Here is a 14889-nt window from a genome sequence, read left to right as displayed (position 1 = left end):
TCACTCCTTCGCTGGGTGGCCAGGGAGGAGCTGGGGCAGGGGCAGTGTTCTGGGTCCTGGGGCATGGCTGCAGCATCATGTTCATCCTAAATGCCACACTTTTCTTCCCAAGTCATTTAAAGGGAGGCGTAAAGTAACCACCAGGACAAAAGGCCCACCCTGAGGTTGGGAATGGGGGCAGCACACGAGATTCAATGCTTCCAGGCTCCCTGCGGAAGCTTACCCTTTATCCCATTAACAATGAAAGGAGGCCCAATTGGGTGGTCACCAGATCCTCGCATGTCACCCAGGAGAAGACAGTTAATACACAAGGTAACTAAAGTTTTGCTTTCATGCGGTCTCTGTCACCCTTGCGCTGGACCTAGAAATGACCAGTCCCCACAAGAATCTGCCTCCGTGTTCCCATCTGAAATGAGAGGCTCTCCCTGTAGGAGTTTTGGGGGCCTCTCCAGCTCCACTAGGCTGGGCCTCCGTGATTATCTTTCTCCCTTCTTCACCTCAAAACACAGAAGTGTAAAGTCTCCAGGCGAAGGTTTCTGGCATCTACTATGAAAAAATCATGACTCTGGCTTTCTGAGTTGCCAGTCTTAAGAAAAGTTTACACCCTTTCATTCAAACGTTTTAAAGAAACCATAAAAAACCATGTGTTTAACCACAGGAAAAAAAGGGGGGGGTGTTTTTAAATATTGTGGAGAAGCTTTTCATATCCTCATGAGGGGCCTGGGGGAGGGGGAAGGGGGGAAGTGGGAGCATGGCGGCTAACGGAGGTTTATAGCACCCTGCAAGAACATTCTTCTCAGGGACATTTTGGGCTCTTTTCTTCCCTCCCGAGTGTCTCTCGTGATTGGCCAGGCTGTCAGACCTATAAAATTCCAAACTGTTGAAAACCCAGCAGCTTTCCTTGAAAAAGTTTTTTTTTTTTTTTTTTAAGTCAGAGTCTAAGGTGAGTGATCTAATTTCAGAGAGGGAGGGGCCCAGGCAGGCAAGGAAAGAGCCAGAGGCTAAACCTGGGGAGAGGGTCCTTCTAGGCTGGGCATTCACTGAAATAACTTCTTCAAGAGGGTCCCACGCAAGATCTTACCCCTTCCTAGAATGTGAGCCAACCACAAATATGTCAATCCTCCTCCTCGGGGTGGGGAGGGGGGGGAGCTGTAAAGTTGGGTATTAAGGATTTTATGTCTGAGCTCGCCGGCAGATTTCACTGAGATCTAATTCAAAAAGCCGGAAAAATCTCTCCTTGGTCAAGCAAAACACTTAAGAACATTCTAGAGGGAAGCCAAAGCCGGAAGGTTTGTCCCCAGCTGAGCCACCACGCTTCTTCTGGGGAAATAAGACTAGGAAGGTCAGCCAGGCATAGAAGCATGTCTAGGTGGGCATCCAGGACTCACTTGACAGGAGGAGGAGGTGGAGGGCTTTGTCCAGGGGGGCACCCAGGGCCCCACCCTCGATGGAATACTCACCCTCCTTCCAGCTTCGTTGTTGTGCAAGTTCATCAGGGTCCGGGCACTCTCATAGGAGCCCTTGGAGTGGATCCGCTCCCTCTCCCGAGCATCGACAAACTCCTTGGCAAAACGGTAGCCATAGTCGATGTTGTCCCCACAACCTCCCCAGAGCCAGTCCCGGGGCAAGTCTTTGGGTCGGGCAGCTCGGCTGCAGCCACAGGTGGACAGTTCCCCTTCTCTGCAGGCCCGGCTCATGGCATTCACCACCCCAGCAGCACTGACTGCATAAGTGAAGGCCGTCTCCCTGCTACCTGTAAGCAAAGCAGAGCCAGTGACCATCAGGAAGGCAAGATCACGCATGATCCCCACAGATGCCCTCGCCCCTCCAAACTACAAAGAGTGCTGGCTGGGGTCAGAGTCCGAATAACTGGGTTTAAATCCAATCCAGCTGCCCGTGAACCTTAAACATGTCACAATGGCCCGGGCCTCAGATCCTGCGTCCATCAAGAGGATGGGCCAGACTCAATGTTCTCTCCAGTCTCTTCATGCCCTAAATCCATGACTGAAATAAAAGACAGAAGGACCCCAAGGACAGCTTGAAATGCCTTGAAATTCCCTGTTGAGTGGGAGGTTTTAGCAGAGAACCTGGAGACCTTGGTTTTCGAATTCCTTCTGCCCTGCCCTGTCCCAAACAATGACATTGCCAGCTTTTTTTCACTAGAACACCTACATAACCTCTTTCTGAATGAGTGCTAACACCCCCAACCAAATGCCTGTCTAGGATTTCCTGGAGAATCAAGATAAAAGTTACTGTTCCTAAACCTTAAAGAGACCATTTCTCCCAGATCACAGGACCATAGGAAGAAGCTGAAGGCAGACTCCAGAGGTCTCCCCCTTCACATCCTTCACATGCAGGTAAGGGCAGCAATCCCTAGAAAGGCTAAGTGGATTCATGAGGTCATAGAGCAGAGGATTCAAGTTCTGCTTCCCAGTTTTTCATGGGTATGCATTTAAGCCTTGTTCCCGCTTCAATGGGTGCCTTCAGCCTACAAGTCTGCTGTGTTAGCAAGGCAGGCATTGGCCCCAGGACGAAAATCCAGGGAGGAAAAAACTAGCAAGAGCCCTTTGTCCTTCTCCCCACTCTAAAGCAGGAAATCTTTATAGTCAGCAACCTTGGATATTAAAATAAAAATCCAGATTAACCCCAAAGTGGTCAAGGAACTGAAAAGATGGCGGAAGAGGGCTTTCCCAAACTACCTATGAATTCCACAGCTCTATGGGGAAATTTACTTGTGTTAGAAAAAACCACTAAATTATGAAGTCTTGTGACTGGGGGGTTGGAGAGGGGGCAGCAAGGAAAAAGTAAACACAGAGGTGGTCAGAACTCTGGGAGGGCCTCAGTCTCTTCATCTGTAAAATGCAAGATTGGGTGAGATGGGCCTAAAATAGCCACTGGAGAGTGAGTGGAAAGGGCAGGATTCTGTGGCCCTAGGCCTGTTTTTCTGACGCTCTCTTCTGAGAGCTAACTCTGGGGTCCCTTGGAGAGCAGCAGAAGCAGCTTTGGTGATGTCCTTGGTCCCAAACCCAAATAGCATGTGGCTTCCCTCTTCTTGGACTTCTCCACACAGCCCTAATTCCCTTTTCTAGGAATGATGAGAGTTCCAAAGCCTCCCTGGCACATTCAGAAAATAAATAACTCAGGGGGGTGAGTCCATGGTTGGCATTTTCTGCCATGGAGGAACAGAATCCAAATGAGTGACTGGGGGGCATCCTATCTACCTTGAACTTGAACTTGGGGTGGGGGTAGGCAAGGAAAGGAAAGCAGAAATAGAAACGGGCAGGCATGGCCTTGGGTTTCTGTTCTTCAGATCGGAAAATTCCAGGATTAGGAGTTCTGAACCAGATGGGGAAGGGGTGAAAACGAGTCAGTATGAAGTGAGAAAACAGGACCACATTCTTCATAAAGGGTACAAAAGGCTTTTATAAAATAAAACACATCTACACATATAGATGTATATTCTCATATACATATACTAGTTTTAAAACTCTATATCTATTTATGTGCATTTGTACGATACACAGACACACACACATACAAATGCATCGACTTGAATGTCTATGAAACAATGATGCTTGATAATAAGCTATGGGGCCAGGGATATCTGGGGTTACATCCTTCCTGTCAACTTCTAGTGATTTGATCTTGGGGAAGTTCAGACAGTCTGTGTTCCAGATGAGTGTTTAAACCCACAAATCACAGAGGAGATGGTCATCGACACAGGTGGAAAGAGTCCTTGGCGACCAGAAAGTGTCCCCTAAGAGAATGAAATCACAAGTCCCTCCTAACCAATGAATAAACACACACACACACACTAGCATGGCATAGTTTTTTTTTTTCAGTGTGAAAGACCTAAGTTCAAATCTCACATCTGGCATTTACTAGTTATGTGACCCTGGGCTAGTCACTTTATCTCTTTCACAATCTCATTTTCCTCATCTGTAAAAGGAAGAAGTTGAGCTAGATTAGGGATTCTTAACTTGGAGGCCAAGAACTTTTTTAAAATACTGGTATTTCAAAATAATTGGTTTCCTTGGAAATCCTATGTATTTTATTTTATACATTTAATATGATTAGAAGAGGTCCACAGGCTTCACCGAAAGATTGCTCTAGGGGACAAAGACATCAAAAAGGGTTAAGAAATTCAGCTTCACAAACACCCTGGTATAGAGGACTTCGAAGGCGAGCTCGATCTCTCACTCTCTCATATATATATAATGTGTGTATGTGTATATTTTCCAAGTTACAAGGGGAAATTGGCTCTGTGATTTTGATGGTATAGAAGGAAACTCCCTCTCTTCTTACAATTTTACATTTTGTTCAAAATATAATAAAAGACTGGAGCAAAGAAACGTAAAAGCAAATTTGTCCCCAAAAGAAACACTGTCCATTGAGGAATGTGCATTTTTTTAGCTCTTTTATTCTGTAATACTGCTGATCCAATTTAGTATCCTTCTGTGTGAAATACCTCCATTGACCATCTCCCCACCCTGCTAAATGATGCTGCCTTTTTAAAACATCATTGCCCTCTATGAAAACAGAGAAAACAGGGGCTGAAAAGCTGGGGGGGGGGTACTACTTAATGAAAAATGAGAAACTTTTTTTTGGGATAGGAAAAGAAGTCACTAATGAGCTCTGTTGTACAGAGTGTCTCGAAGGCATTGACACGTAAGAAAAATGAGGTGCCTAAGTTAAAGAGGACGGGGGTCAGGCATATCACCCTAAGCCTCTTTGACACCGATCCCATTAGAAGGTCAGATTTTCATATGGATTAATTGTTTCTGAGCAATTTCCTTTATGTATTAGGCACACACATAACAACAAACTGTCTGCCTTCTCCCTCAGTATATTCTCCTCAAACAAACTTTCTCACCCCTGGCAAGACAAGGGAGGGGGAATCCCCCTAGATCTTACTTCTCTGGGAGACTCTTTGGTCGGCGTCTACTATAGCTTCGATCTCCCCCCACCCCCTTCTTCATTCTGATACTTAATACATTGACTGTTTCTCGTTTAGAGAAGCTGATGCCTCCCTAAAACTTGCTGAAGGCCATGATCAATAGTTTGACAGGAAAAACTCTCAAATGTCCTGTCTAGGATATCAGCTGACTAAAAGACATCATGAAGGAGGGGGCCCTCTCCAGAGAATCTGGACACACTCTTACCCATCAACCCACCCACTTCCCATGAACCCAAACAGGAGTCAGGCATCAGGAAATGCTGTCAAGGGACAATTAAATTATGCTCTGGTGCAAAGCCTTCTACTTGTCCCCGAGGAAGGTGGTTCTTGGCTCCTAGACCACACTCGCAATAGGTTTGCCTTCAGACCTCAAATTCACTTAGTAAATGATAGCTTTTTCTGAAGCTTGTGGTATATAGTGTTCCATGGATGGAAGACACTCATGAATGGAGCCTGGAAACAAAGGCGCTATTCGAGTGACTACCCTGAAGATCTGCCCCCATTACCACCACTCCCAGTACGCTCATTACCATAGGATCTCCGTTCACATATACTGCTGAAGAATAGAACAGGAGTGCACTTTCATATTTGAGAACACGTCAGTTCTGTGCTATCTTGAATTACCAAAGACATTCAAACACCCACAAGTCACAAAGCCTCATGCAGCTGACACCTGGTTTGTCCCACACCACCTCATGTGGCCTGTACACCCTTCACCATATGAGCAAAGACATTGTCTGGGATATCCCATATACCATGGCCCACCAACTCAGTACTCCTAGATTGAGACCCTTATAAATAAATTCGTTACATTTTAATCATTAACAGAACGGATAAGATCCTACAAAACTTTGCAGGCTGAAAATGCAGACTATTTTTCCATTCCATTAGGAGAATGGCTCCCAGTCATGTATTATTTTAGTTTATGAAGCTGGCACACACATGCAGTGACAGCCCATTTTTTTGTGCTTAGTGAATGCACTTTTCAGGTTTCTTAACGTATTTTTGCCATCCCTGATGGATCCAAAGCCCCATTTTCCTCAGGGAAGACTAATTGCCTGGATCAATTGCATCTTCTTGTAAATTGCACTCATATTCATTGCAAGAATTTGTTGGAATAAAAATAAGAGAGACCTCAAGAATATTCATACTCGGGGATAAGCACAGGACCATATTTGCTAGAGAGCACCCCTTTCTATCAAACCAGACTGCGGCCTAATCGATTTTTTAGACCTTAGCCTTTGGTCCCGTTTAATACCATCCCTACTGGTTTGAGAGAATAAGTCTCATATAACAGGTTGTTTAAAATCATGAACTGGAACTTTGAGCAGCATCAATCTTTATTTCTAATCTGGAATTCTCACTTGAGATGCCTCCCATGCACTTCTCCAACAAGGACCAAAAGAAAACATGTAAATTATTTCTCCTTTTACTAAAGTTCCCTCACTAGTGACCCCACATAGGTTTCTTTCATGTTTCATCTACAGGAAAAATCTATATCTATCAGGTATTTCTTTTCTTTTGCTCTAAAACTAAGCATTCTTAAAATCTAAAGCTTTCAGCATGCTCCTAGGGTGATGTTAATTGTTTCAGAAGCTAGGCAACTTCTGAAAACCACAAAAGTTTTAGAATCCCAACCCCCCAAATGCCAGCACCCTTGCCGTCCACTTTCAGAAAACCGAAAAGAAGCTGGATTGCTTTAGTTAGAAGAATGCTGAGATCCAGGGCATTGCTATGTTGAGAAGATCAAGCAGGAATGAAAACTGTTGGCAAACTCATTCAGCCTGAATTACTGTTATTAATAACAATGCTGGCACTATAGGCAAAAACAACAGAAATAAAAGATCTAAAACCATATTGTGCAAAAATCAGAGGAGAACAGCAGGAGGCTTTGGAGGAAAGCAGAATAAATGTGTATTTCCAACAAATTACTTGGGGGATGGGGGGAATAAAAATTTATTTCCTACCTATCTGCATGACCCTTCCGAAAACAGAGGTGTTATCCACAGTACTACAGTTCCATCGTCTGTGTCGGAATTGGTACTGGCACTCCTTAATGCCCGTCTTTGCTCCTTCTCCAATATATTGCATGTGGTCTTGATAGAGATGACAGAGTTTCTTCTGGCCTTGAGAGAGCCCTGCCAGTTGGCTACAGAGGGGCTGAGCTCCTATGATATAGACTTCTGACATCTGAACAGGGTTATTCATGCCTAATGACCTAAAAATGGGGGAGGGGGGAGACATTCATTAGAGATTTAAGATCAGCTTCACTCTCCAGGTATCATCTAAAGCATGCCAACCCTCCATGCATCTGTGCACACACATAGCCTTTCTCTGGTGGTCCTTTTGACAATGGGAAAAGAGAGTTTTGGAAAAGTTCTGCGTTTAAACCCAATGGTGTGGCCCATGCTGTCTGAGCCCAGCAGTCTGACCTCACCCTGGTTCCTTCTACCCCCTGCCTTGTCCTCTCCTTCCATATCCTTGGACCTAGGTGGTTTACAGATTTATTTAGGCACATGCCATAGAAAATGGAGAAGCTTCAGAGAATTCAAACTGTAGAATAGGATTCCCTCCATGCTGGGTATCCTTATGCTATTTGGAGGTAACTACATGGAAAATTGAGAAGAGTCCTGAATAACCTTTATTTAGGAATAAAGATAGTACTCCCTTCTAACAGAGAGAGAGAGAGAGAGAGAGAGAGAGAAGGAGAGAGAGAGAGAGAGAGAGAGAGAGAGAGAGAGAGAGAGAGAGAGAATATCCAATATACGCCATCTAGCCATGCATATATGTGTACATGTATAAGTATGTGTGTGTGTGTATACAAAGTCTACTACAGAAACCAATCACTATTTGGGGAAATTTTTAAAAAGAGTTTCTTATGTGACCCCAAAGGACTAAAACAGGGTATTCAGTCAGGCAGCAGTCAACTTAGACAGTAAGAAAAATGTGGTTCATTTAAGGGAGGGGGGAAGAATTCAGAGAGCTGTCATAAATCATTGCTGGATATACTGCAGTCTGGAAGACCAATGACGGCAAGAAATCTTTGGGGGGGTTGAGTAGGGGTGTGGGGGGATGTGACTATATCAAGTTTTGTTTTGTTTTTTCCTCAGCCCAACTTGGAGAGTTTAGCTGTCTTCCCGGAACTTTGCCTATTTTCCGACCCTGTAGGTTAATAACCTAGAGTGACACAAAATAAAAGTAGAAACTCACTTTTATTACTGAGAGGTGACAAAAAAAGTTTATAGATAGGTTTACAATTATTAGAGAAGTGGATTTCTGTTCCCCTTTATGGCACAGAGTACTAAGCCTACATGGGCATAACACACGCACTCCCATACCCTAACAAGGGCCCTATAGAAATCTCCGAGGTTTACATGCGCACATTCCCCATGGAGCTTACGATAATCTACACAATGCTGGGGCAATATTAAAAAGGAGAAAGAAAGAGGAAAAAAAGGGGGGAGGAGGAGAGTGACTATTAATATATGCATGGTCCATATGATAAACGTACATACATATATAGATAGACTCCCAAGGAAACTCCACCGACATTTTTGGTCTTAAGCATATTGGCTGTGGAGAACTCCAGAAACAGAGAATGCAAATACACACACATTTCAGATCTGCTTACCACCAAGAGCTGGCCTCTATCACAACCTGGGTAACAGAGACGAAAATGGCCAAGGCCACTAGAGACAACTTCGAAGGCATCGCCGTGGCACTGCCCGATGATCCCACAGTACCTCCTTGGACCAATATTCCAAGCGACTTCTGGAGAGGGAAAGAGGGAGTAGATGTTTATTGTTTCTCAGTTCATTTTCGAGCCTGCAAGTTTAAACCAGGGAAGCATCCTGGGTCTCGGAAGCTGCCTGTTGCCTGGCTGCCTGGCTGTCCCTTCTCTTATCCGGGAGCTTTTGATGGCAAGATATAGGCAGCTGCTTTTCCAAATTAATCCACCCACGCAGCCTCGGGAGGAGGAAACCTTATTCCAGGGCGATGCTGCTTGCGGAGGAGCAGCCCAGCGATTACAAACATGTCTCAGGGCTGTTGCGTCCCAGCCCGGTGCCAAGCCAGCCGGCAGCAGCCTCCACTCTTTCCCCGTATTCTTTCTTGCCTCCCGCCACTTTCATTAACTCTGCTCCCCCAGGAGGGAAGGCAAGCATCCGATGAGAGGTGCCACCACCCTCACTCATCCCAGACCTGCGGCACCCAGCAAGTGGAGTCCGACTCAATCCCAGGGAGAGAGGTGGCCAGATGCTCGGGGAGCCGACTGGGAGCAGAGAAGCTCACTGTGCGCCGACTGGGGGGAGGGCAGCCAGGGAGGGCGGGGAGGTGGTGAGGACCTGGGGGTGGGGGACAGAACTGGAGGGAAGGGCAAAGGGGTACGGGGCGGGGGCGGGGTGGGGGGGAGGCGGCCAGGGAGAGAGAGATACCCAGCTGGTAAATTTAACTCCGAATTGACAACGTATGCTCCATAATCAGTTTAGGGGCTGGTTTGTTGGAGAGCCGCTTCCAGATGGCCACGGGTAGGGCAGGTTTCGTTTAGGACTTTCTCAAGAGCGGATGAAGGGGAGGAGGGAAAGGAAGAGGGCAACTTTCCCAAAGGAAAAGCGGACAAGCCACCCCCTCCCCTCCTCCGGCCCTGGGCAGCGGTCGGGAAGGGGGACTCTTTGGGGACTGGCTGGGATAGTGTCGTATTAGGCCCAGGAACTGTACACTGGGAAGGGCAGGGGCTAAGGACTAGGGTCAGGCAGACACAGGGACAGTCTTTTCTCCACGGTTACACGCACAAGTCCAAGCGCCAAGTCCGACCTTGCCTTCCCCCTGCTCCACCGGGCCCTTCCCTAAAGCTGAAGCAGCTGAGGGGATGGGATATATTTGCGCGGCCTCATCCGGCTTGTCTTTCCCTTCTGTTCAGCCCAAGCTGACAGAACCGAGTAGGAGACTGCAGCTTCCTGTCCTAGGTTTTCCAGAACCCGGTAGGACCAAGCTCCAATCTCTCCGAGAGAGGGAAGGGGGCATTGGCCGGGGCTCTGCTAGTGGCTCCCTGGAGAGAAGTAGCTTCTGGAAGGGTGGACAAGACAGCCGGGTCCTCTCTGCGCTGCTGACTCTGCGGGAGGGGGTGACTCACAGAGGGGGTATATGTTCCCTCCCCGCAAGGAGGGGGAAGAGGGGAGACGCTGATAAAGATGCAGACACCCCGTCTAAGCAGTTTTTAGTATGTATCACTGAGCCTGCCTTACTCGGGCCTCCCGAGCCTTCTTGGTCTTCGAACCTCCCAGGTCTCTGGGCAGAAGCAAGGGCTGATCCTGCAGGGCGGGGACAGTGAGCCTGGAGGCCAGCTCGGGGGTGAGAGAGAGCTAGGGTGGGATGGAGATTGGAATTGGGGGTGGCTAGAGGGAGAACAGAGGAGACCCATGAAGGCTGCCATCTGCCAGGCTCCCTACCTGCCCCTGCCACTCCCCCCCCCACCCCGCAACACAGCTCCACTGGGACAGAGAGCCGGCAGACCTGCTTCCCTCCCCTTGTCCCGCCTGCAGCGGCCAGCCTGGCCTCCTATTTTCCCCCCAACTAGATGGGCGAAGCCTCCTCTCCCGGCACACTTCCCAAAGCTCAGCAGCAACTTCTCCCCTTCTCCCCCGCCCCAAAGTGTCAAGTTTCGGGACTTACTGGGGGAAGAGGAGTGAGTGGGGGGTTTGTCTGCGTCTGCCCGCAGCCAAGGTTCCCATTTAAATTTTCCAGAAGGGGCGACCCCAGCGGGAGGGAGGGAGGGAAGGGGGGGGCAGGCAGTCTGTGGTGTGCACATGCACACACATCTAACATACGTGTTTACGTGTAGGCATAAAATGTACGGATGGGAATTGAAGGGTTTCCAGGCTAATGCAGAGAGGGGCTGGGAGCGCAGAGTAGGAGAAATTGATAACAGATACCAAGGATTAAAGCGGATGGATCCCTTTGTTACTGACAAAGCCACACAGACAGAGAAGGGAGCCCACAGACTACCATAGCGAAGGGGCAAGTTCACGTTCCTTCCAATCAATGCAAATTTGGTCAGAGGACCCCACCACTTCCTCTAAAGTCCAAATTAGCGTCGTGGAAGGAGTGGATGAGTGTTAGGGGGGACAAGGAGAGGGAAAGGGGAAAGTTTCTGCGTCCCAAATGAGGAAGGCGGTTGAGAGAATGGGAAGAGGCCAACCAAGCGCTCACTCTATTGCTTCTTTCTCTGAAAGGGCCCCACCCCCAACCCTCAACCTCACTCAGCAGATTATCCCCCAGCCCTTATTTTTGGAAGGACCCTACAAGCCAAGGAGGAGGAGAAACCTGTATGTATACATAGTTGTCCAACGGACCTAGAGTCTAGCTCCTGCAAGAAAGAGTTCAACACTTTTCTCTCTGTGTCCCGCCTTGGAGAAAGTCAAGTTCCAAAGTTGGCCCAGGAACTTTGAACAGGGGGAAATCTAGAGTCCCCTGGATAGAAAGAGCCCGAAGGAAAGCTATGAATGGGAAAGTGAGGTGCGGGTGTGTGATCGTGTGCTATTGTTGGGAGATTTTGTTGTTCTGAAGTCCAGAGAGTCTACTGTGCCTTCCCCAGGTTCCTGGAAAAAGGAGAAGGCGCATTTTGCCGAGGAAAGACAGGATTTATCCTGCCACAGGACTCTCAATGCTGTGGGCTCCCTATTCTGTTAAAAAAAAAAATTTCGATGAATTAAAGGTGCTCTTAATTCTCCCCGATGGGGAAGGAAAGGGGGAGGAGGGAGGGAAACCTGTCACTACAACTCACAGGAAATTCTCGATAACCTGAAACCTGCCAGAGCTCAGACACACACACAGCTTGTGGCAGGAAAAACGGAAATTAACGGCCCCCAAGCACAGAAATGGGCGGGGAGGGGCTTCTGTTAAAGCACCCCCAACTTTAGCTCTTCCCTTTCCCTCAAACTTTCCAGTCAGCTCCGCACTCTATCTGAGTGCTCCCCAAGCTAAGCAGGCAGCCCCACGGCTCTTTATGCGGCCTTCCCAGTTCCTCCTCCCAGCTCTCCAGCGGCTCTGAGGCCTCAGACCTCTGGAGAACCGCTGGAAGTTTAGGAAAGGCTGGTGGGGTGGAGAGGGGGAAAGCCAAGTTTACATACATATGTAGCCAAAGGAAGGTCACAGGCTGATCCAAGCACATAATGGAGAAGAAAACAATGATGGGAAACTCCCAAAGTCCAAGGATTACAAGGTGGGGGGGCGGGGGGCACTTACCCCATCAGTTTCTCAATTTTAGATATTGTTTTAAGGCGGGGTGGTAGGGCAAGATGCACAAATGCTTTGTGTAGGAAAAAAAAAAGCAAAACGTTTCAGGGAGAGTGACAGCTACTCGGCTTGGTCTTGGTGAAGTTGTATGCCGCCGGCAGTATACAAGGAGGCCATCACTGGCCTGGAGTTCTCTGACCCCCCCCCCCCCACTCCCCCTTCTTCCTGGTGCCTGCCTCTTGGAGTCCCGGGGGCTGCGTGGCAAGGTGTTCTCTCCCGGCTCCCCCATGGGAGATCTCACACTAAGGAAGCGCAAGCAAGCATTCCGTCCCTTTCCACCAGTATCCAATGAGCTCCGATAGAACTGGTCAGCCCCGGCTAGAGACGGGGAAACGCGAGGGGAGAAGGAAGGCAGCCTTGGCTCTCTGCATCGCTCAGTCTTCTCTCTCCAGAAACCAGAGCAGGAGTCCCACTGCCCTACCTAAGTCTCTTCTTCCTTACGCCCTACCTAACTCCCGACCTCCAGTTTGCAGCTCGGCAAACCAGACCCTAGCCTTGAAAGGAGACACATGGAAGGAGAGAGTTCGGTTGGGGAGTATGGAGGGAGAGTGGATTCAAGGGATCCCCGGGGCCAGCAGGAGTCTTCAGGATCTTGGACCTGACCGTAAGCTGGTGCTTCTTAGTGGTCATCGTCCCATCCACAAGCCCCTCCCTTCGGGATGCCGAGGAGGTCGCCAGGCTATCGCGTCCCCTTTGGCCCTTGAAGAGAGTCTTTTTTTACCCCAACCGGAGAGCCACCCAGAGGAGCTTCAGAAGACCCACAGCGCCCAGGAGTGGCCTTTGGAGAGGCAGGAGAGAAAGGAAATTAGAGAAACCGCCTTGGATATCTGGGAGGCGTCCTATCCACGTGTGGCCAACAGGGGGCACTGGGGACCGCCCCACCAAGCGAGAACAAACCAGCCAGCTAAGGAGAGAGTGAGGGTGGGAGAGAGCTCACAGACCCACCCCACCCCGTTTAGGCCATTAGATACCCGGGTTGGGCCGAACAGGCTGCGGGTAGAGGGGACTATGAGCGTCCTTTCCTTATTCAGGATCGCGGCAATTGCAGCGGGAGCGGGCTGCGGCAAGATCTCCTCCCCTGGCCAACATCACAGGGACCCCTTTCTGCCCCCCCCCGATTTGTCTCCCCTAGTTCCCCACTTCCAAGCTGTGCACTTGATTTGGGGAGCATGAACTTCACTGATCCAGTGTAGCAGCCCGCGGGCCTTCCCCTTTAACCTTCTTGGGTAGAGGTTGTCTGGCAACCTGACTGCAACATCTGGATGCCTTTGAAGGGGGAGGGGGGCGCGGGGGCGGGGCGAGGAAGGCCTGTGGCCCCGGCCCTACAGGCTCCTAAACTACTTCCAAGCCTGGGGGTGTCCACTTAAGAAGGGAAGGCAGCTTCTGTAGAAGCTGTCACTCATTCACCCAACCCAGGGCTTCGCTGAACCAAGCTGGTGTTTGATGGAGAGATTGGGGTCGGGGGAGGAGGACCCTTTCTGAGAGTGAGAGAGAGAGAGAGAGAGAGAGAGAGAGAGAGGGAGAGAGAGAGAGAGAGAGAGAGAGAGAGAGAGAGAGAGAGAGAGAGAATGTGCTCGTGATCCGGGATGGAAGGACAATTACAGGTTTTGATTTTCCATTGCGGGAGCACTTTTCTCAGGACTCAGTCCCTGGGGTAGGTCTCGTTCCTCCCTTGGAAATCGGGAGAGAGCGCTCGGCGTGCAGTGGGGGTACCAGAGGACTTTGGCCAAGGGAGAGCACCTCGGGCAGCGCCAGGGAAACTGAACGGACTACGGAAGGGGAATGGGGGATGGGCGGCGGGGGCGGGGGGCTGTTCAAGTGACCTCTCGGTGACCCTCTGAGTGAGGGGCTCTGTTGAGGCCGGGCACAGCTGACAATTCAAACAAACCCCAGCGACCAAACTTCTCCCCCGCTCCCCCCACCCTATCCCGCGCGGAGTCTGAAAAACTTCAAAAGGAGTAAGTCAAACGGGAGGGGGGAGCTAGCCGTAGGGAGGGGGCAGAATGTGAAGGGCCCCCCAATGCAGGAGACTGGCCCCCTTACAGATGCAAAATGCGGGAGGCCGGCGCTCACAAAGCGCTCCCACTAATCCTCGGGACGCAGGCAGGCCGGCCCCCTCGGGCCCCAGGGTGTCCGCAGAAGCTTGGGCCAGGCGTTCTTAAAGGGCCAGTGCTTCCCCCGGTGTACCGCCTGGACAAGAGACTGGGAGGGCACAGCGACAGGGGGGACCCGGAGGTGATGCGGGAGAGAGGGAGGGAGGGCCTGGAGCTGTTCTGTCCTAGTCCCTCCTCCCGACCCTCGGGGTCCAAAGAAATCGAGGCCGGACTCGGGCGTTTTGCCCCCTTCCACTTTGGGGCTGGCCAAACATCACGGAATTATCATGTATGTTACTGATACACTTTACAGCCACGACCCGAACCTGCTGGTGAAAAAAAAAAAAAAAGAAAGAGAGAAAAAGAAAGATAGAAAAGGGAAATAACGTGGGCCTTCCTCCTCTTCCTCTTACTCCTGCTCTCCCCATACCCCCCCCCCACATTCCCAAGACTACTTCGACTTCAGAGTAGAAACTGGCAAGAGAATGTGGAGAGAAATAGAGAAGGGGGGGAGAGAGAGAGAGAGAGAGAGAGAGAGAGAGAGAG

The 14889-nt window shown here is 49.6% G+C and overlaps 1 protein-coding gene across 3 annotated transcripts in view; it reads right to left on the bottom strand.

Moving 5' to 3' along the window:
• The window catches only part of WNT5A (Wnt family member 5A), a 27397-nt gene that overhangs the window by 10102 nt on the left and 2406 nt on the right, over window positions 1-14889 (bottom strand). The window contains exons 1-4 of one of the 3 annotated variants that reach the window (XM_069084365.1): window positions 9770-10412; window positions 8589-8728; window positions 6925-7175; window positions 1461-1753 (exon numbers count right to left, since the gene is read on the bottom strand). In XM_069084365.1, the coding sequence (XP_068940466.1) occupies window positions 1461-1753; window positions 6925-7175; window positions 8589-8668 (624 nt within the window). In that variant the 5' untranslated portion in view covers window positions 8669-8728; window positions 9770-10412. Of the gene's footprint in view, window positions 1-1460; window positions 1754-6924; window positions 7176-8588; window positions 8729-9157; window positions 9254-9769; window positions 10413-14889 lie in introns of those variants that run through there. The other 2 variants (XM_069084366.1, XM_069084364.1) reach the window with 2 other exon arrangements.

Source organism: Petaurus breviceps, unplaced genomic scaffold, assembly GCF_028583685.1.
Source record: "Petaurus breviceps papuanus isolate PSGF00001 unplaced genomic scaffold, PetGlider_PUasm1.0 174, whole genome shotgun sequence".
Lineage (NCBI taxonomy): Eukaryota > Metazoa > Chordata > Mammalia > Diprotodontia > Petauridae > Petaurus > Petaurus breviceps.
Note: the sequence above shows the minus strand (reverse complement) of the source record. Positions and strands in the feature narration are given on the sequence as shown.